Source organism: Anolis carolinensis, chromosome 4, assembly GCF_035594765.1.
Source record: "Anolis carolinensis isolate JA03-04 chromosome 4, rAnoCar3.1.pri, whole genome shotgun sequence".
Classification (NCBI taxonomy): Eukaryota; Metazoa; Chordata; class Lepidosauria; order Squamata; family Dactyloidae; genus Anolis; species Anolis carolinensis.
In genome coordinates this window covers 212,456,417-212,480,314 of record NC_085844.1, presented here as the reverse complement: position 1 = coordinate 212,480,314, position 23,898 = coordinate 212,456,417, and the positions used below count along the sequence as shown (strand labels likewise).

General features: G+C 41.9%; 1 protein-coding gene across 1 annotated transcript in view; it reads right to left on the bottom strand.

The window, feature by feature from the left end:
- lgr6 (leucine rich repeat containing G protein-coupled receptor 6) overlaps positions 1–23,190 on the bottom strand; it is a 168,237-nt gene extending 145,047 nt beyond the window's left edge. Inside the window, exon 1 of the mRNA XM_003220517.4 lies at positions 22,043–23,190. Coding sequence (XP_003220565.1) covers positions 22,043–22,266 — 224 coding nt within the window. The 5' untranslated portion in view covers positions 22,267–23,190. The remainder of the gene's footprint in view (positions 1–22,042) is intronic.
- Positions 23,191–23,898: the final 708 nt, after the last annotated feature.

Here is a 23,898-nt window from a genome sequence, read left to right as displayed (position 1 = left end):
GATTCCCCCAGGTAGGAAGCAGCCAGGCTTTGAAGCTGCAAGGCTATTCAATGCTAATCAAGGTGACCAATTGCAACATTCACACTTGCCTCCCACAGACAAGAGTTCTTTCTCCCACCCTGGACCTTCCACAGATTATTATTATTATTGCTAATTGAGAGACCATGAAGGCCAGTCATATAGAAAAGGAGGGTGACTTTGTTTTTGCCGTCCTTTTTCCCTTGGCGCCTGGCCAATGGCCTTTTCAACCGGTACCGTGGACTTCATCTCCCAGAATCCCTGGTCTTTGAACCATCCACAAGGGTTTCTGGGAGTTGGAGTCCCGAACGCCATCCATTGGCATTGCTGGAAACCGCTTGGGTCTTCAACTCCCAGAATTCATAGCCATTGAAGAAGCTTGCAAGCGTTTCTGGGAGTTGGAGTCCAGAATGTTTTGCTGGCTGAGGTCGGAGCACAGCCACAGAGGGTGGTTTTCCTCTGTCGCCATCCTGCTGCTTTGGGCTTCCGAGCGGCTGCCCTTTGCAGGAGGGAAAGGTGGAGGAAGGGTTTGGCTGGGCCTGCTGCCTGAGAAGGGAGGCGAGGCCTAGCCAGGCGCCAAGCACTGGCCTCACATAGGACGCCGTCCCAGGAAAGAGATGCCCTCCCGGGAAGGGGCGAGGAGGTAGCGGAGGAGGGCGGGTGTACATGGATATGGAGATGTGTGTGTGTGTGTGCGTGTGTATGTATGTCGGCTGTTGGGGAAGGGCGGAAATTGAGGCCTGGATGTGCAGCGGCCGCCTGGAGCCTCCGCGGCCTTTCCGGCTGCCGGGGAAGGCGGCAAAGTGTATGGGTCCGTGGGGGGCACCTGGAGGCCCGCAGAGAGTAGCCACCTTTCGGGTGGCTTTTTTTTTTTTTTGCAAAAGCTTTTTTTTCCTAACGAAAAAAACGACGACATAACGAAAAACGGCCTCTCGCGATTCGAAACCGCGATATCCAGACGTGTGGACAACCAATGCTTCAAAATTGCTTCAAAACAAACAAAAATAACGAATTAATAACGGTTAACGGGGAAAACGAATTATTTGAGCAAGCCTAGTATTTTCAGTCTAAATTAAGGAGTTTAGCTAATCTGGATGAAATCACCTAGGCCAGTGGTTCCCAATTTTTGGTTCTTCAGATGCTTGGCCAACTGTCAGAAATTCTGGGAACTGAAGTCTGAAATGCCTGGAAGACCAAAGGTTGGGAATCACTGGTCTAGATTATCCTCTCTTCATCCAGCACTTTGCACTGAAAAGGTACTACAATTCTCCCTTTCTCCTGCTTTCCAGAATCACTTTTGGGGTTTTACTGGTCAAATTTTAGTCGTGTTTTAAGAAAGCAGGCTAAGCACATTATCCTTTCTCAGGAACCACATGCAAAGGCTATTGATTCCCACATAGAGAAAATATGTGCTGGAAAATATCTACCAGTAATACTGTTTTTGCATGAAAATTAGGTAATAGTGAAAGTGGAAGGAGAAGCATGAAAGGAATATATATGCCCACATGATAGACAAATGCTCCAGAGTGATTTTATGCAATATAATTTTTATTATGCAATATAATTTTTTATTATGCAATATAATTTTTATTAAAAGGTTGTATACATTTTAATGCATAAACAATACCTAGAGAATCAAGGCTACATACATATACATATAACACACTAATTAAGATGTTGCAGATACAGATTGAGCATCCCTTATTCAGAAATCCAAAATATTCCAAAATCTTATATTATCCATGTGGGTGGCTGAGATAGTGTCACCTTTGCTTTTGGATGGTTCAGAACACACATACTTTGTTTCATGCACAACAGCATTTAAAATATTATATAAAATTCCCTTCAGGCTATATGTATAAGGTGTATGTGAAACATAAACAAATTTCATGTTTAGACTTGGTCCCCATCTCTGAGATATGTTATTATGCACATGTATGCAAATACTGTACAGATATTCCAAAATCCTCAAATATCTGAAATCCAAAACTCTTGTGTTCCCAAGCATTTCAGATAAGAGATATTTAACCTCTAGTAATAAGTTTATTGTCTGAAAAATGTCAAACTGAGGAAGGCTGGCCCAAGTCATGTCTATGATAGTACATTTGCCTTTCCAGAAACAATAAACAAAAATATGTTTGTAGATTTCATCAGTGGTTTAAATGCACAAACTGATTCTTCAAAGTGCATTTATAATGTTTCTATAAATGAAAATTCCCTTCCAATTGCTGAAACCTGGCAACATTGTATGTTATGGAGTACAGTCATTTCAAACAATGTGTAGCAATTTTACTTAAGAATTAATTGAAGGAAAGCTTAAAATTCAGTCTGTGTCTTTTGGACAGGTGGTAAAGGGTTTTGGAATTCCTATTAACTAGAGATAACAACAGAAGATGCTTGTAAGCTAGATAGGGAACCTTCACGGGCTAAATCCGGCTTTTCTTACAGATGTTCTCTGTCCCTTGTCCAAGGAGGCAAAACTATGTCAAGGCAATCAAGTCCACCTCTGGGAGAAAGAGGGCATATAAATTCAATTATCACCATCATATCTTGAAAAATAATATTTTCTATACTTCGTGTTCCTACACTGCTGGAAAGTCACTGATCTGGAACTTATGTCCTGTTGCAAAGTACAACAAGGTCAGCTTTTGCTCTGTCTTGGGGGTATGATTGCAAACATACATTCAAAATGCCATCCAAGATTCACAAAATTAGAACTAAGAAGAATTACAGAAAAAAATGAAATCCAAACCATTCCAAGGAGGAAAGTCCAAACTTGACCTTGATGCCCCAAAGGTCTTGCACTGCTTGGAGTCTCACTGAATTAACACTGATGTTGTCATAATTGGGTCAGAGCCAGGCCTGGTGCCTGTTATAACTTACATTTTACAATACTAATAGGCTCTGAATGCAGACCAAGGCAAAGGGAAATTGATTTAGACTGAGTGGCAAGGTCTTTATAGTGCCACATGCCCCCTTGATTATCATGAGAGAAAGCCAACGTTAATCACCATATTCTCAAGATAGAGGATATGATCAGTGACACAAATTGAGGTGTCAGATGCAATATCCTAGATTCACCCAAAGTTGGAAAATGAGAACTGGCAAATGGAAACCAGGACTCAATAGAAACACTCTTAGAAGATTGTTGCTATATTTCCTTCAAGAGCCCAGTACATCTGTTCTTAGCCTTAGTAGTTTTCCATGGCACTTAAACCACTACATTTCTTTCTCAGTTATCAATTTCTAATGTTAAAGAAAAATATTTTTCACCTCTATTATCTGCACAAAAGCAGATGACTATTTGGAGTATCTTTAACACTTGTATTCTTTCTCATTCTTTACTCCTAGTACTGCTCACCTCATCCACTACTGTTGACTACTGTAGTATTCCGTGTATCCTCTGTTCTATATTTTTCACATCCTATTATTTTTATCATGACATATTTTGTAAGGCCAAATGTGGTTTTCATTTTAGAAGATGAAGAATGCCACATACTGGTCTGCTCTCATCTCCTTTCTTGTAGCTTAAATTGATCATATACAATTGAAATATATATATATACTAGCTTGGAGACCCGGCGATGCCCGGGTCATTTGAGAAAGGCATTGTTTGCCTGTGTTCCAAGTGTAGCCTATATCCAATGTCAGGTGGGTTCAGTGGGTGCAGGTGAGCTCCAACTCCCATATGCAAGTCCCATCGTCCAGTGTCCATCTCCCTCCAAACAGAGCCAGTATGTAGAATAGGTCATGAGGGCTCCATGTACCATGTTTGGTCTTGATCAGTCATTTGTGTGGGTCGCGGTGCTCTCAGGAAGTGAGTGAAGGTATTGGAAGTCCCATCGTCCATGGTCCATCATCCTCCAAACTGCACCTGGGTGTAGAGTGAGTCATGGGTGTTCTCTGTTTGAAGTTTGGTCTTGATGAGACATTGATGGGGGTGACAGTGGTCTCAGGAAGTGAATGAATATACTGCAAGTCCCATCATCCAAGGTCCAAGCTCTTTCAAATCTCACCAAGATGTAGAGTGGGCCATGGTGGCTCTATGTGCCAAGTTTGGTCTTGATCAGTCATTGGTGGGGGTCACAGTAGTCCCAGGAAGTGACTGAAGATATTGTAAGTCCCCTCATCCACGGTCCCTCTTCCCCCAAACTACACCAGGATGTAAAGTGGGCTACTCTGCACCTGCGTGTCAAGTTTGATAGTTTTGTCATTCATGGGCATCACAGTGGTTTGTGGGAGGTGAATTGGATGAATGTACTGCAAATCCCATAATCCTTGGTCCAGCCTCCGTCAAACTGCTGCAGCATGTGAAGTGTGTCATTTGGGACATGTGTGCCTGGTTTGGTTCAGTTGTGTGATTTGTGGCAGTTGCTGTGGTCTCAAGAAGTGAGGGAAGGTACTGCAAATTCCATCATCCTTGGTCCATCCTGCCCCAGTATACATCAGGATGTAAAGGGGTCGACAGGAGTTCTGTGTGCCAAGTTTGGTCCATTTCTATCATTGGTGGGCATTGCAGTAGTCTGTGGGAGTTAAAGTGTTTGAAAGTACTGCAAATCCCATCATCTGTGGTCCATCCTCCCCCAAATGGCAGCAGGTCATAAAGTGCATCGTGGGGATGAAGTGTGCCAAGTTTGGTGCAGATCCGTCATTCCTGTTGGTCTCAGTGGCCTGGGATAGTGGCGGCCAATCAAAACGCGAGCACATATTCCGCCAGGCCAATCAAAATGCTGATACATACTCCTGATATATATATATCCCATCATGATATCTGTACATTAGCCTCTGCAATGAAAACAGCACTGCTAAAGGAGGATACAATATTCAGTTATGGAAAGTAGCATGGAGAAATAGGGTTCAAAACCTCCTTCATAACATGGTGGTTTCCATGCTATTTGAGGCCAAGTTGTTGATCAACACTGGCAGTGGAAAAAACCATAGAGACTGCAATGAATTTGGGTTGATGGTTTGAGCCATAGGAAATGGGGAGGAAAGGCTATACTTATGCTGTGACTGGTTTAGGTATGCAGAGTGAAGGGAAATTACTTGCATAAGGAGATACTGGTGGATATCTTCTTATGCAAGTATGTAAAAGTACAACTGCTGGCATAATCCAGAGTCATGGTCAATATAATGCCTCTTTCAATTATGGGTTGATGTACTGTTTTATGAAAACTTTGGGAGATCGGATCCTAGATTCCTCCCAGTATAAGATGTGTGAACCAAAATATATCTGTTTTTTCATGCTTTCTTTAAACTATTTAACTTTTTACCACCCTTACAGCTATTCCCAGCATGTTAGGAAATAAGCTTAGTATGAACCATGTTTGTTTAGATCAGGGGTCCATAAACTAAAGCCCATGGGTCGGATGCGGCCCTCCAAGGTCATTTACCTGGCCCCTGTCCTAAACTTTAAACTTAGGGTTGACCTAAGACTGAAATGACTTGAAGACACACAACAACAACAATCCTAATTTTGGACTATTTCATCATAGTCTGACCCCCCAACAGTCTGAGGGACCATGAACCAGACCTCCACTTTAAAATGTTTGAGACCCCTGGTCTAGATCTAACATGAGAAGTAATATGAGTCTCAGAAAAAGGAACTACCGGTAAGTCAGTGGGGACAGTGGGGACCAGTGTGGCATAGTAACAAAAGGTGAAGCCAAGTAGTCACCAGCAAAGGAGCAAATTGCATCTAGTTTGCTACTCATTCTTTCCCCTTGCAAGATAGAAATACACCTTGTGGCCCTCCTCCTGCTTGGGAGGAGGTGTCAGGAGTTAGTGGAGTGACAATCTATCTGACCTAAAAGTGAGACTATCAATTAACAGAGCCCTCCTTCTGTAGCAAAATTAGTAGCAAGAAAGGGTGTGGCTTTCATATTTTTTTAAATGTTGAGACTACTTCTTTAGGTATATAGTCGCTTTTAAGTGGACATGAAAGACATGGACCCATCCATGGTCTATTTTCTTGCAACAGCTTCATCCAGATAAGGAACTGAATAATCTGTGTTTATATGATGGGGTTTCATTACAAGTAATTGCTCCGTGGAGCTGTGAAACTCTTCTGTCTCCATTAACACTGTTAAACATCTAGGTCTGGAACTCTTTCTGCCTCTGCACTTCCCATGATGGAACATAATGAACACTGGGAGTGGAATAATATTCTGTCCCTCGTTCTATGGCATTCTTGGGAAAAGGCCCTGGTGGACTAAAGAAAGAGAGAGATCTTATAGACAAAACAACTGCAGACGTTGTGTTTGACAGGAACTGCTCTTGGAGGAAGGAAAAACATTTATGAAGGTAGCCAGTCCACGTTTGCTGTTTTGGTATTCGAGGCAATGGAGGAAGCTGAGTGCAAAATGTCTTGTAAGAAGCAGAAATAGTACAGCATGGTTGTGGTTTGGCAGCTGACCTGCTATTGCATTTTAATTTTCAGGACAAAGTGAATAGCTTTTCCTGAGTTAAGGCAAAAGCACATAGACAGAAGCTCTGGCTCAAAAACAGTGGGATCCCATCAAGTTCAGCAGCATCCGTTTCTGTCCAAGTCTTAACGTTTTCTGTCTGTCTTTTGCTCCCTCTTTTCATACAGATTATGGAAGGGTGAGTAAACTCAAAACCTTGCACTTGGATCTGATAAAGGTACCATTCTACTATAGATTATCCCCCTTTGTTTATTATTTATACATCTTAGACAACATTTTGAAATTTGTATATTAATAACGTTTTTTTAAAGTTTTTTTTTTCTTGAAACTTGGAGAGAACAGTTCCAAATAGTTAGTTCCATCCCCAATACTGAAGTCACAACTACATTAGAATGCAGTTATAACTTAAAGGATGATGTCATTTTTCTTGGCTAACTGTAATTTACAGGGTTTGGTTTCACTAAATGATGAGGAGAAATACTTTTAAAGCATTGTGGATAACTGCAGTTAGCTATTTCTTGGGGCTATACATAGAACAACTTACTTTTTAAAAGTAACTTTACAAGCTCTGGATTTTGGAACAGGCCAAAGTGGCTACCAGTGTTTTGTCTCAGGTTTTTAAAGAAATGTATATAAAGTCCATTTAAAAAAGATAGGTAAAATTTCCCAATTGCAATCAGAAGATGAATTTTGAAAGGCAGGTGGCAAAATGAGATGTGCAATACAATGGCTATGTTTGCAGGACTAGTGATATAGAATAGAGTCTACACTGCAGAGAGTGTGCCAAACTGAAGAGCGTTCCCTCTCCGGCATCCTTCCCCCTCACACATGATCCTTCTCCCTCCTCCTTACGACAGGCATACACCTACCTTAGTCAACAGGAGGTATTTCCTTTCTATTTCACTCTCATGCGGTTCTCTTTTTGCAACAGGCCGGGTCCCAACAAGATGCTGCCGCGCCTGAGCCTCGCCTTCCCTTTGAACATGGGGGAATGTTATTAATTGTCCGCCCTCAGGGAACATTCTCGGTTGGAAACTATTCAGTCTCCCTGGGGTCCCTTTGTAGTGGGACCTGCGGCTGCTCCTGCCGGGAGCCAAGAGGTTCCTAGAATGGCTCCCACACATACAGGTGTGGCTGACTCACCCCCACCCCCAAAGGGGCTCCTTTCAGTTGAGAAACCCTCTTCCTTCATGCATGATTTAGGCAGCTACAGAAAGGTTCTTGGATAAAGGTGGCTGGAATGGCAAAGCAGGTTTTGGAGGGGGGCAGGCAATTTTCTTCAGAAAAAATTATTTTTGTGGGCAAAGCAGACATTCCAAAAATCTGTCTCTCTGCCTTGAGAACTATGGAAATAATCAGAAGGTCTCTAATCCTATGGCTATTTGTTATATTTGTATTCTGCCTAGAGTAGTTTTCATCCTGTCAACAACCCAGTGAGGTAGGTTGGCTATGGGCACATTTACATTGACTACTTAGTGCAAAGGGCCAGTGAATCAGCCCCATGACAGCTAAATGTTACACTGAGCTGATCTACACTAAGGCAGGCCAAAGCTGTTTAAGGCACAGCCAGTTAAACCACTGAGCTGCTGAACTTGCTGACCGAAAGGTCGGTTGTTCAAACCCGGGGAGCGGGGTGAGCTCCCGCTGTTAGCCTCAGCTTCTGCCAACCTAGCAGTGTGAAAACATGCAAATGTGAGTAGATGAATAGGTACCGCTCTGGCAGGAAGGTAATGGTGCTCCATGCAGTCATGCCAGCCACATTGCCTTGAAGGAGTCTATGGACAACGCCAGCTCGTCTGCTTAGAAATGGAGATGAGCACCAACCCCCAGAGTCGGACACAACTAGACTTAATGTCAGGGGAAAACCTTTGCCTTTACCTTGAAATGTGTTAACCAAAGTCGTAGGTTGCTCTAAATTCTGTAGCACACAACAACTTTGGGCATATGTAGAGAGTTCCAAGACAAAAATGGATATTCCATTCATGTCCCCACCATCCCGCCCCCCCCATCCCCCATTTTGCTTGTCACTGCAGCCATTATATCCATGGGAGATGTTTCCAGGCTGAACATGGATACACAGGATCACAGAAGGACTTATTGTCCAATAGTGCCGCAGAGTCTTGCTAGAGGACCTAGAAAATGCCTAAAGTGGACATATTTTGTCAGAAACCAATCCTAAAGATCAAAGGGGAAATTACACAATCTGAACCTTTAGATATCATATCACTCTCTCACTGAAACACACACACACAATGGCACAATGTTGAAAATCTCTGGAAAAAAATAATTTTTCAGATGCAAGAGAATGTTTCATCAGTGGAACCACTCTCAAAATGTCATGCCAATATGTAATTGTGAGTATCTTTAAAGTTTCACAATACTTGTGTTTGTTTTTGTTCAGAGCTAAGAATTCACACATAAGAAGGAACAACAGCACCTGTAATAAACTGGTTTTCAGGGTAAAGAGAATATAAAAGCCCACCTTGTGCAAAAAAATACAGAGCCCTGATCATTCTTTATTATCTCTCTTGCTCTCTCTCTTTTGTCCTCATGTTGCTCGCAGTAGTCAACCAGGAGCAATGAAACTGCATCTCAGCTGAATATGAATATTTTGTTTTAACAATGAACTTCTAGGCTGCATCAATAGAAATATAATGTCCAGCTTGAGGGAAATAAGAATCCTCCTCTGTTCTGCTTTGGTCAGACATTTATTTATTTATTTATTTATTTACAGTATTTATATTCCGCCCTTCTCACCCCGAAGGGGACTCAGGGCGGATCACATTATAACACACAAAGGGCAAACATTCAATGCCCATAAACACATCAAACAGAGACTGAGAGACACACACAGAGGCAAGTTAACGTTCTTCTGAGGGGATGTTCGATTCTGGCCACAGGGGGGAGCAGCTGCTTCATCATCCACACTGACGGCACTTCCTCATTCCAGGTCGTAAATTAGTTAATCTTGCCTCCCCACTTTAGTGGTACCTTATCTCCTACTTGATAGATGCAACTATCTTTCGGGTTGCTAGGTCAGCAACGAGCAGGGGCTATTTTTTATTTTTAATTGACGGGTGCTCACCCCGCCACGGGCTGGTCTCGAACTCATGACCTCATGGTCAGAGTGATTTAAGGCAGCTGCTCAACAGCTGCGCCACAGCCCGGCCCCGCTGTGGAATACATCATCTGGAATACAGTTTCCGGTACTGGACATCATAGTTCAAAGACAGAAGTGACTAGCTGGAACATGGCTAGAGGAAGGTGGCCAGGATAGTAAAAGCTCTGGAATCAAGTTTTATGAGGAATAGCTTAGGAAGCTTAGTCTGTTTAGCTTGGAGAAGAAAATACTGAGGGTGACAGGATAGTCATCCTTAAATATTTGAAGGAATGACATGGAACAAGCTTGTTTTCTGCTGTTCTAGAGACTATGACACAAACCAATGGGTCCAAATTATGGGAAAAGACATGCCACATAAACATTAGAAAGATTTTCTTGATAGTAAAAGCTCTTTTACAGTGGAATAGGTTGATCTGTATTGTGGTTGACTCACCTTTAGAGGCATTTAAAAAGAAGTTCGGTGTCTATTCATTGGGAGTGTATTAGCTCTGTGTTCCTGCATGACAGGTGGTGTGAGTAAATGGCCCTTGGGTTCCTTTTAACTATGTTTCTATGATTCTATGAGACAGTTTAGAACATACCATCCAATATTTGGTACAAAAGCAGGCCTGCAAATTTGATGGAAAGTTAATCTGAGTTTATCTTTACTTGGAAATGTATTTAATTTTTCCCTTCCTTCCTTCCTTCCTTCCTTCCTTCCTTCCTTCCTTCCTTCCTTCCTTCCTTCCTTCCTTCCTTCCTTCCTTCCTTCCTTCCTTCCTTCCTTCCTTCCTTCCTTCCTTCCTTCCTTCCTTCCTTCCTTCCTTCCTTCCTTGGGAATTGTATTCAATTTTCCTTATTAGACTGCTTAATATAATGTTGGTCATGAGTGATGTTGTAGGGTCAATACCAGACATCAGCTTATGAACACAAGTTACTCAAAGATGTGTGTTTATGTGTGAGCCAGTGCAAACATATTAGTTTTCATGGAGAGAAGCAGCAGGTGGGAAAGATGCCTCCCAATGCTGTATTATTCTACTAAGAAACTGAACAGGCCTTGAGACTGGATTTAAGGCATCCTTGAAGAAAAATGCTTATGAGGAAGCATTTGGGGAGGAAAGTGAGGTAGAGAAGGATTTGACATTTACTTCTCAGTCACCATATCTAAATTGCTATCTGAAGACAATCTGCTTTCCAACACATAGGCCACACAGACATTTGCATTTACTTCAACCCTCATATTCAGTCTGAAACTGCAGCAACTTGGGGGTTGTAACCTAGTGCTGTATTGCAACCTGGAATGAAAGTGATTCAGAAAGTGCATATTGCATTAGTTCCTACTCTCTGCAGGTTTCACCTTCTGTTAGACTACATCTCCCATCATTCCCAGGTCAACACATCCCTAAAGTACAAGAAGGAAGTTATTTGTTGGTTGGATCAAAAGCAATGTGCACTGAACTATTCTGTATTTAACATGGGGTAGCTTTCCCTGACCTCTCTTTCCAAAATATATTGTGCTTTTTAAACTAGAACTGATTTTTGAAGAATATTCCTAGAATGCCATTAATATGAAAAGGATGAATGTCAGAAGTAGTAAATTAAAAAAAATCAAATTCATGTGGGTTTAGAAATATGAAGCCCTTCTGCATTTCCTTTATCTTCTTCCTGAATGCAAGCAGGTGCAACAGTAAGGAGAGTAGAGTGTGTGTGATATGGCATTATGGTCTGCCCCATGCTCCTCCTTATTACCTGTCAGCATCCCAAGACCTGCCAGATTTTTTTTCTAAAAAAAAGAAGTTTCAAAGCAAGTCTTAAATTCCCATAATCGCTAGTTAGAGTTCCTCATGCGCAGATCTAAGGGCATGAGCTCAGTGCTTGCAGTGCCCTGGGCAGATTTATAAGTTGCTTCTTCAGAAGGGAGAGGGACAAGGTGGAGAGGGAGCTGCCAAACAAGGCTTACTTTCTGAATGCGCCTCCTCCTCCACCCATCCTCCTTCATGAAAGTCAGGGAAGCCATTGCTTTGCTGGGAGCTGAGCAGCCAAGGAATTCTTGAGTACATCAGACCTGGAGTTTTTAAATATATCTTCCAGTTTTCAGGGCCATCTTACAGCGCATCTACACTGTAGAATTAATCCAGTTTGACACTGTTTTAGCTGCCATGGTTCAATGCTATGGGGTACTATTTGGCAAAGAAGGCTAAAGACCTTGTAAAAGTACAACTCCTATGATTCAATAGCATTGAGGCATGGCAGTGAAAGTGCATTCATTCTATCAATAGATGAACCCTTAGAGTTGCTGCTCAGAACCTCTGCGCTCCTTTTACCATCTACTATAATGATCTGAATTAATATGTCAACACCAGAGCAATGCTACCTTTGCAAAGACTGGGTTAATTTTTTTTTTGCTTAATCTAAGAAAACTTTTTTCCCACTGAGCAAAAATTAAATGTGATGACATCTTGCTGACATTATGCCTTTCATCTAGTACTATGTGTATCTATGTTCCTTGAAAAGACTTGCCTCTGCAATAATTTGACCTGCTTAATTACCTTTGGTTTATAATAATACCTAGCATTTCTATACCACTTCTAGGAGTTTAAACAGTTTACATACACTATATGTTTGTAATGCTTACAACAACTCTTCAAGAGTTAATCTAAGAAATAATTATATGATATCATAATGACTGAATAGGTTTTAAGCATCATTCTTTCTGTTTCTGCTGTACAGGCCCTTATGCATTTAAAACAGCGCCAATAAGACACAAGAGGGTTCATCTGAAGAGAAACCTGGCATGGCAGGTTTTGAGAGCTGTAGTGTGCAAAAGTATATTTTCCAAGCTCTTGCTTTCATTTCCAAAAAATGTCTAACTGCCAGCTTTAACATGGTTGGGTCCAATTCCAGTATTACTTGTTCCTCTTTATATTTTGGACTTCAGTTCCTAATAGTCAGAAATTATGGGAGCTGAAGCCCAAAACAATTGTAAATACTAATAATTATGTTGTTAAAAAGCCAAATGAAAATAATGCATGAGAAATTGCTTTTGCAAATACTACACTTATAAACACAATCGCTTTAGTGATGGAATTGTACTACATGTTGAGAATTCCATATTTGAAATTCCAAAATCCAAAATTTTCCACATGGATGGCTGAAATAGTGACACCTTTACTTTCTGATGGTTCAGTGTACATAATGTTTGTTTCATGCACACAATTATTTAAAATAGTGCATAAAATGACAGGCTACTTGTATAAGGTGCATATGAAACATAAATGGATTGCCTGTTTAGACTTGGGTCCCACTTCGAAGATATCACGAATATATCAAGATATTACAAAATCTAAAATAATTCTGGTCCCAACCATTTTGGATAAGGGATACTCAACCTGTAGTTGATCTTCATTCTTCAGGGTGTGGAAGTGGGAGGAATTTCTGAAGTCTTTCATTAAGAGTCTTAGCACCAAAACATCAAGCAACAGGTAACATATTGTAAAAAGTGATTATGTCACATGCTGCTCCAACACGATTTTTACAAAGTTGAATCTCCAGAAATTTTGACAAGAACTCAATTAACAGCAATTACCTTCTCAAGACCCACCCGTCCTTTGATACCCCACCTTCAATGCAGTCATGTTGGAGAGCAGGGGGCGGAGAGTAGGCTATGTGCCTGTGACCAGAAGTACAACAATGAATGTAATCCTCCAGGATTTCCGGAGCCTTCCACTCCTCCCAGGAATCCTGGAAGATGTCTTCATCATTGTTTGTCTGGCTATATGGATGGATGCTTCTCAATCACTCCCTGTTCTCCACTGCCTACTACACAGTCTCCTCTTGATGGATTGTGACCTTGTCATGGTGAGGGGCTTTGTGTGTTCCAATGAATCTGCGGGTGTAACCATTGGAATCATGTACTCCTAGGGGGAGCCTCAGAGGATGATCCAGACCAAGCACAAATCGAAGGCCCGAAGACCTCAACAACAAAGCAGGCAAATGATAACATGATATATGCTACAACACCTGTGAAGGCAGAAGAAGGCTGAAAAGATGAGAAGCTACTGTTGTTATGTTAACCAATCCACAGGATGGGACCCTCATTCTGTGAAGATTGTGTGTTGATCAGCTGTGCACCGACCTCTACACATTAAAAAAAATCACGCACAGGCGTCTTCCAAGAAAAATAAAGCAAAACTAACAGAAATCCCATGGCAATCAGCAAGTGGTGATGGGGGCAGGACTATGAAATCTGGAAGCCCCTAGTCACAGACTGTCACATAAGCGGTGAATATGGATTCAGTCCTCCTACGTCAAGGTTCAAGACAGTTGAGTAGCAACCATCGTAAATGCCTATGCACCAACACTAAAAGCTGATAAAGACATCAAGGAAATGTTTTCCTGTTAACTGGACACCATCCTGTCGGAGATACCTAAGAGGACAAAATCATCCTTCTGGGTGATTTTAATGTGAGAGTTGGATGAGAATTTGACCTGTGGCTAGGGACCATAGGAAAAGTTGGAGTTGGAAATAGCAACCCAAATGGCATCCTGCTTCTCGCCGAATGTGCAGAACACAACCTTGTCATCATAAACACACTCCTCTGCTAGAAAAACAAGCTTAAGACATCATGGAAGCACCCTCGGTCAAAGCATGAGCACCTCTTAGACTATGTAATTATATGTGCCAGAGACCGCTGTGATGGGCTCCTCACAAGAGCCATGACAGATGCTGATGACTGCTGGACAAACCACAGATTAATCTGATCCATGATGGCTATCATGATTGCCCCCAAACACAGCTGCCAAGGAAGAAAGATAAAGTGTGAAATGAACACCCAAGACCTACAAGAGCCCTTCTCCAAACAATACTCAATGATCATCTACCCATAGAACATCCTGAAAATGTTGGGGTACATTGGAATAAACTTAAGACCTCCATCATCACAGTCTGTCGATACCAATCTAAGAAACATCAAGACTGGTTTGATGAAAATGATAATGAGATCCAACAGTTAATTGATAAGGAAAGGAAAGCCTTCTAAATATGGCCGAGAGACACCAACTGTGCTGCTAAGAAAAAGATCTACACCACTGCAAGAGCTGATGCCCAAAGAAGGACCAGAGAACCCAACAACATCTGGTGGACAAAAAAGGCTAAATGTCCATGATACATGGGGGATTATTTAAAGCTACCAAGGTCAGCTATGGACCAAGAAATCATGACATACACTCTCTATGCTCATCAGATGAATCCAAACTTCTGAAGGATAAAAAACCAATTGCATTACGTTGGAATAAGCACTACCACAACCTCCTTAACTGCAGCTCCAACATGGCCAAAGGGGTTTTCTCACAACTCCCACAACAACAAACCAGGGATGAGCTTGCGGCACCACCTAGTTTGGAGGAAGTCAGCAAAGCCATCAGCCAACTAAAAAACAACAAAGCCAGCAGACCTGATGGGATCCCTGCTGAAATCTTTAAAGAGTATGGACTGGAACTGACACAACAACCCCACTAGCTCATTAAAAAGTGTGGGCCACAGAGAAAATCCCATCAGACTTCAAAGATGCCACCATCATCACCCTTTTCAAAAGGGGAGAAAGAACAGACTGTGGAAACTATTGAAGTATCTCACTTCTAACCTCAGCTGAGAAAATCCTCGCAAGAATCCTTGCAAACCACCTTCTACCTATCTCAGAAGACATCCTCCCAGAATGGCTTCTTTGCCTCCAGAGGGATAGTGGATATGATCTTCACTGCAAGACAGCTCCAAGAAAAATGTAGAGAACAAAATCTCTGTCCATGGCATTCATTGACCTTGCAAAGGCATTTGACATGATGAATCACAGTACTGTCTGGACCATCCTCCAAAAAAATCGGGTGCCCTGACAAATTTGTGAACATCGTGTGGCTCCTCCATGATGACATGATAGCAACAGCCTTGGACAGCAATGGCTCCCAAAGTGACCCATTTAAGGTGGAATCAGATGTCAAACAGGGATGTGTTATTGCCCCAACCTTATTTTCCATCTTCATTGCTCTGATACTGCAGCTTGTTGATGGGAAGCTTCCCACCGGCATGGAAATCATATATTGGACAGATGCCAAGCTATTTAACCTCAGCAGAATGAAAGCCAAAACCAAAGTCACAACAACATCTGTTATAGAACTCCAATATGCTAATGATAATATAATCTGTGCTCATTCAGAAGACCTACAAGCCACTCTAAACATCTTTGCTTGGTTTTTCACTGAACATCAAGAAAACAAAAATGCTCTTTCAGCAGGCACCAGCCAATCCCTCTGCAATGCCAGAAATACAGTTTAATGGTGTAACACTAGAAAATGTTGACCATTTCTGCTACCTTGGCAGCTGCCTCTCCACAAAAGTCAGCATTAACACTGAAATACAACTCAGTCTGAGCTCTGCAAGTACAGCATTTTTCTTAATGAAGCAGAGTGCGTTTGGGGATTGGAATATTCAAAGATACCAAGATGCTTGCTTATAAAGCTATTGTCCTCCCAACCCTGTAATATGCCTGTAGAACGTGAATCATGTACAGACGTCACACTCAACTCCTGAAATGATTCCATCAGCGTTGCCTTTGAAAAATCCTGCAAATCTCTTGGAAAGACAGCCAGATAAATATCAGTGTGCTGGAAGAAGCAAAGACCACCAGTACCGAAGCGATGATCCTTCGCCACCAATTTTGCTTCCAAATGCTCGACCACCATCTCCCAAAGCACTTACTCTACCTGCAACTCAAGAATGGAAAACAGAATGTTGGTGGACAGGAAAAGAGATTTAAAGATGGGCTTAAAGTAAACCTTAAAAACTGTGGCATAGACAACGAGAGCTGGGAAGCCCTTGAGCATACTAACTGGAGGTCAGCTGTTACCAACAGTGCTATGGAATTCGAAGAGGCACAAATGGAGGGAGAAAGGAAGAAACGTATCAAAAGGAAGGCGTGTCAAGCCAACCCTGGCTGAAACAGTCTTCCACCTGAAAATGGATGTCCTCACTGCGGAATAACATACGGATCAAGAATAAGTCTCTACAGTCACCTATGGACCCACTGCCAAGACCTTAAACTTGGAAGGCAATCATACTCAGACATGAGTGATTGCCACTGGCTGACTACACAGCCATGTCATAGCGGGCAGCAAGAGACAGGCACATTTTGAGGGAAGAGAGAGGAGAGAGAGGACATAGTTCTGCCTGAATGGAACTTGATACCTTGTCTCCCAATGGAGGATCATGAGTTAATGTCAGTAGGTAGTACATCTGTTTAGGAGGTGGTGTATTGCAGCCTTACAAAGCCCCTATGAATGATTTGGAATGGGTGACACTCCATGCTATGATGTGCTTATCCCACTCCCAGTGCTAAATTCCTGCCATAGCTCAGTCCTACTATATCTCTCATCTTGGTAATGGGCAGCAAGAGAGGCTGGTGGAAAAATAAAGCAAACCCAAGTTGAAAGAAGAGAAGCTTATTCTGTGCAAAAGACCAGAACATGGAAAAGTTATGTTTTGAGGCTAGGACATGACCACAACTGACTATGTTGGCTGAGACAAGCCTGGGAGTTGTTGTCCAAAAAAATAATATTTCCAAGGTCAATGAAGGAACAGATTGTTCAGCTCTCACTCACAATACTTCTCCTCACTAGTAGCAGCCTGAGAAATATTATGTGGGGTTGGGAAGGACACTTGGGTTTCAGATTTGTATGTGTGCTGTGAAATTCTGGAAATGGCTGTCAAAGATACATATCAGCAAACTCATTTGAGATCTTATGTGGGACTGAATTCCTGCTGCAGTTGTACAGCAGCCTGTCCCATATGAGAAAGATAAGAACTTGAATTGGGACCAATTCTCACTGCTTCCAGAGGCATGGAGGAGTTGAGCTTCCACAAGATGTAGTGATGGCCAGCAGCCTGTACAGCTTTAATGGGGGATAGACTACCACAGCTACAAGACAAGATGATTGCATCTTGCCTCTTGTATCAAGAATTTAGGTTTCTGGGAGAGAGCTATTGCATTCATGCTTGTGTCTTTCCCAGAAGCATCTATTTGCCAGCGGATTGTTGGCAAAAGCTACTTTTTTACTACATCTCCAAGCTAAGAGATTTGTGGAGTTGTTGTTTGTGGGAAATTTGCTGGCTGGAAGGATATGTGGAGGTGTAGTTCAAAAGGTAGAGTCAGGAAAGTTTACTACTTTGAGTGTTGGATATGGACTCCAGGAGATCAGGATTCAGCTCAATCATAAAGAGGGGAGGAGTGGTTGGAAGTGATGGAGAGGGGAAAGAAATGGAAGGGAGGGGGCAAGAAGCATACAATGTGATGGAAAGAAGTGGATTATCTCAAAAAAAACAACAACATAGGGAGCAAATACAGTGATGGGATAGGCAAACCATAGGTAAACTGTAGTAGACAGCTGTAAATAACAATGAATACAGACAAATAAAAGAGAAAACAAAAACAGAGAGCTAAGGGTGTGATAAGTTCCTAGATTACTTTGAGCAAGTCAGACTTTCTCAGCCGCAGAGGAATGCAATAGCATCCCCTCTAAACAACTACTGCCAAAAAACATGGAAACCACACATTCATGACAATACAACAAAAAAGCAAGCATTTCAACAATTTTAGTTTGAACCGTAAAACTGAGGTGATTAGACATCCAATCAAGAGTATATGATGGATGCACCATATAGTTGACAGTGAAATGTTAGCCTTGGTCAGTGAGCTAAGGAAACGAGGGGCCAAAGACGTCTAGACAGGGATGGCAATAGTACACAGCTATAAGCAGCAGACTATGTGCATATGTGCCTTCAGGTTGCCTATCAATTTATGATAACCACCTTGATTTTATAGAGACTTCTTAGGCAAGGAATACATAGAGATGGTTTTGCCAGTTCTTTCTTCTGAAAATGTAGCCCACAGGAACTTTTATTCTTGGTGGTCTCCCATCCAAGTACTAACCAGGGCTGACCCTGCATAGTGCCCATGGTCAGATGGGATCTGGTACATTTAGGGTATCATATATCATATCATTTATATTTATATTTACATTTACATGGAAGTTTTATTTTATTTTATGACACTCTTATACAACAGCTGCTAAAGCTAATGGGATATTTTATAATTATAAAAAAGAGCTCAAAATCATCCGGTATAATAAAACAACGTTAAAGCAAGAAAACAGAAATTACAGCATCCATCTGTCCCTGGGAGAGTGTAGTAGTAATTTGGAAAATGCAGCAGAAATCCATGTATCTTAATTTGACAGCATGAAAGGTTCTTTATGGGAAAGATCCGGCATAGGAGGGAAACAGTTATATTTGAAGGACAGGCTTTGGAGGGATCCAATTTTATATGATACGAATGCTTCCTACAACGAGCTGTCAATGGCGCCACCACATGCTGAAAGTAAGCCACTGAACACAGGAAGGAAATTTCCTCCAGACATTACGGTGTTCTGCCTACAAATAGCAGTAAACTACACAATTTGTTCTGCAGAACACGCCCCCCCCCCCCACTAGCTCAGAAATAGAGAGGGATTCAAGTAAGTAATATTCTCAGATGCTTCAATTTCAGATCTTCTGCAGTTGGAGAAAAGAACATCAGGCAATTCTTGAACTTAAACAGCATGACCAGACTTTTAAAAAGGTAAAGGTAAAGGTTTTCCCCTGACGTTAAGTCCAGTCGTGACCGACTCTGGGGGTTAGTGCTCATCTCCATTTCTAAGCCGAAGAGCCGGCGTTGTCCGTAGACACCTCCAAGGACATGTAGCCAGCATGACTGCATGGAGCGCCAATCCCATTTTTGCAACTTCTATGATCTGCTATTTTGAGAAGATGACTTAGGCCAGAGGAAAGAAAGGAAGTGTTTAACTTTCTGTAGCTACTGTTCCCCTTCTAATACCACTCATAGGTTTTGTTTGATTCAAACACATTTCTACCTTTCTACTTTACACAGCAGTTTGAATCCATGCACATAGTCACTTGATATTCTTTTTATACTTTGCAATGTCTGGGTTCTTCCCATAGAGAGTCACATGTACTTATTCTAACCCCATGTAAGAATAGGGGTGCTTCTCATGATTAACACTCCCTGTGTGAAACTGTGAAACTGAGTGGGGGTTTTAGCAGTAGGCAAAGAGGGCATTTGCCATTATCTTAAAGCAGGTGCTGATTTATGGCACATCTTATTGTCCTTCATGTGCAATTCTTACTTGCTGTATGGCAGTGTACACAATGGAAAGAGGCAAGGATATACAGTGCTACTAATGCCACTGTTTCTGTTGCCACCGCATAAGTAGCAGCAAAGTAACAGGATGGATGAGAGATGGTGATGACCTCAACCTTGACCAAGAGATTCCCAGATCTAAGGCTGGTCTAGATCAAATTCTAGAGTTTTCTCCAAAGCTTTTTAGAGAAGAGGAATTGGAATGAATGAAAATGTAGTGCCTTGGGAGCACTTTTACAAATAAGATGGCTAATTAATGATATGATGAGCTGTTGCAATTGGTCATCCTTACAGCTCATTGCATTATTCTTAAGCACATCCTGGAAACATTTCTGAGAATCTCCCAGTTACCATGACCATGTTGTCTTGAAGGCTCTGGGGAGTAATCTAAAAAGGAAAGTTTCTGAAGCTCTGATCTTGTAGGAACCATGTCTTGAAATTTATTTTCTCAAAACAACACTTTGGATTAGGGAGAATACTGGTGCATCAATGGACAGTCCCCTAGGCATGAAGGCCTGTGATATGAAATAGCCTCAAGGTTTTTTTTTAATGTTTTATTGAATCTTTTGTATGCCTAGGCATATAAATGTCAGCTTTTTATTTGAGATGATTTGTCTTAAATAAACTGGATGGAAACTCAGAAATGAATCCAGCCTTGTTTGTATATACTGTTCCATAGATCCAAATTCTGACAAATTTAGTGCTTGAACACAAGTTACTGGTTCAGTGAAACCCATTTGCAGAGTGCCTCTGAATCAACATCCATATCCTCAGGGCTGTGTACCCTGACTCGAGCACAAATGAATGTTCCATAGCACGGAATGCATCCTTCTGAAATAAAAAGGAAGAAAGGAGGTGAAGAAAAAAGAGAGGTGGCAGCACCTTTAAAACAAATGTGTTTTTCATTTTTACTTTTTGGATGCATTCAGTACTGTAGTTGATATCCGCAAAAGTGCATGCCAAGATAAAATCCAATTAGTCTTAGCGTTTCTTATTTCCTTCACCCACCTTTCTTCTTTTCATCTACTTCTTCAAAAACATCCCTTTGAAATGTTTCTTTTGCAACTGGTTCATTTCAAGAGACTCAACACCACACAGGGCAAAAAATTACGAGATCAACGAAAAGAGATTGGTACAACTTCTTGGGTTGCTTTGGAAAGAGAGGATATGGTATATGATCTTTGAAGATGTCAATACACTTTACCCAAAAAGATAACATGACTTGCAGAAAGATACATGGCATGTTAATGATATCACTGTTATGACCACTAGGAATATTGAATAGGTCTCTGCTCTAACTACTAGGAAACATTGCTTGCTATGCTGCTCAGCGCAAAGGAGCAAATATAAGCGTTCTTTGCAAGGCCAAATTCTTTTTTGTAGCATTTTGGGCAACAATTTCAGACCTTTCAGTATTGTCACCATGTATTAACATTTAAAAAAAATCATAGCTAAGCCCCTCCATCACTGCTTCAATGCCAGATAGTTTTCAGTTTGCTGCAGAGTGAATTTCACAGGTAGAACTAGTTTATCTGATCAATAGTAAAACTATCGCTCTGGAGATGAAAGGAAGATGAATGCAGAAAAATTACCCAACCCCATACTGTCCAAATGTTCCAAGCCATCTTCCAGCTACAGATAAATGATGTAACAACTCTCTGATGAGAAAACGTCACAATGACCAGCAACCTGGGATCTCCTGGTGATGTCGGCAAGCCAAATATGACATTTTTTTCTTTTCTGCTCCTCATGGTTCTGGTTCCACTGTATCCAGGAAACCTGCACCTCTCCAAAAAACTTTCTAACTTCATGTTTTACTCACTGACAACAATCTGAACACAGACATTCTCTGCGCCTGTAAAGTCCTATGTTATATTGCCTCTTGAAATGTTTGAAATGGGAATCCTATAACAGTTTGCAGCAATTACTCAATCTAAACACTCCATTATGCTCCCAAACAATCAGAATGAGCCCAGCAAACAAGCTCTGTCTCCTCTGATCCATAGCAATCAAGAAGTAAAGCATGCAGAACATCACAATATAAACACGCTTTCCAGAGGACCACAAGGGGAGCCCTGGGAGGAGGGAGCCGGGAGAAGAAAAAAAAGAGGGTGGGCAGTGACTCCCTTGTCAAAAGAGCTGCTTCCTTCATTGTTGGTTTTAATTGGCAAGTGGAAACCTTTATTTTAATAAAACATGCTGCAAGCAATAATGTTCCTGGAAAAGCAAAGAAGGAATGGCAATGCTGTACTTACAGGTAGGCTGTTAAGGGACTCAGGCCATTGGGAACAGAAGAGAGCACAAGCTCTGAGCAGTCCACGGAGAGCATGATGCCATCTTCCTCACAGTGGCACAGAGGTGGGCAGGAGGGTGCAGCACCTTGTTCCAAAGACACAATCTTGAGCGTGCCTGAAAAACACAGGAAAAGCCACCAGGGCATCAGCAGCTGGTCCATTCGGAGTCCAGCTGGAGCCAGCATGTTGCTTCAGGCTGCTTCTCTCCTCCACCGTCTTGCTCCCTCTCTCCTTCACCCTCTGGTTTGATCTTCACAGGGTGGTGGAGGCAAGTGATTCTAGAGCTCCTGCCGACAGCAGCACTTTCTCACTCTGCTGCGCTCTTCCTTGGTGCAGCCAAGGTGCAGCCTGTGAAGGGAAGGCATTGTTGAGTGATCCTAGTTATTGGGTTTCACACCGGCTGGGCTGGGCTGAGCAGAGGTTTAGGGAGGCTCACATGGGAGGAGTTTGAGAAACTTTCTCCTCTCCTTCCCTCTCCCTCCTTCAAAGCTGGCAGGAATTTCATTCAAAACCAGAAAAGGTGCTGGCGGTGTTAGAGAGAGGGAGGGAGGGAGAGAAAGGGGTTGAACAGGGAGGGGAAAGGTTGGCAGAGTAAAATTAAGGATCTTTGGGAGGCAGACAGACAAATGTCACTCATCGAGTACTTCCATTTCACAGCATTTTGCCCTGGAGCTTGGAAAACTTATGAGGGAGAGGATGATAACCTCTACCATGTTTTTTATGGAATTCTGGGTGTTATTTTTCAAGGGGAAAAACTTTTCCTGTACTCTGTTTTGCCTCAGTTTTTACATCTACGTCTCCCTGTTACCATGTCAGAAACCCATTGATATACCTTATTATTTCACAAGATTTTGGCTCCACCATGTACACACACAGAAGCACATCATAGACCTTCTCCTACCATCTCAACAACACGTACAATCCTCTGTTCATGCTGCCTTTTCCCTCCAATCACACAATACACCCATCAATTGAAGATAAAATTTTATGTATATGCAGTGAGTTCTAGTCTTCAGTCTCCTGATCATTCTGACTCCACATAAATACCGATTGTTCAACTGGCCCTTCGGAGGCATTGCATCATTACCTGTGTGAAGGGATGCAAAGAGACAGAGGAAATCTCACCTGAATAATGCCATGCATAGTCCAGGAAAATGACAGTCTGAAAGCTGCTGAACCTGAATAATGTGGTAATATGGTTCAAAGAGAAATGCTACTTTTGACTAATCTAGAGTTAAGATTAGGTCAAGACATAATCTAAGAGATACAAACTGAGCAAAAGTATTAACTAACAGATTTATTTATTTATTTATTACAGTATTTGTATCCCACCCTTCTCACCTAATAGGGGACTCAGGGCGGCTTACAATAAAAGCACATATATAAAAATAATACAGTACATTTCAAATCAATTAAAATTAAATTACGTTAGGCATTCATAAAAATACACATATAGATATACAATTGTCACATTTCGAGTCTAAAAAAAACTGGGTCTGTCACTGAGTTCTAAAACACAAAGTAGTAGTTGATGCTGCTATTATTGTTCAAAGGCCTGGTCCCACAACCAGGTCTTAACTCTTCTATGGAAAGATAAGAGGGAGGGAGTCTGCCTGAATTCACTTGGGAGGGTGTTCCATAAGCAGGGAGCCACTACGGACAAGGCCCTGTCTCTCGTCCCCGCCAGCCGCACCTGTGCGGCTGGCGGGACCGCTAGCAGGGCCTCACCTGAGGATCTTAAATTATGAGGTGGGTCGTAGCGGGAGACACGTTCTGACAGGTAAGCTAGGCCGATTCTCTCTCTACCGTAAACATAA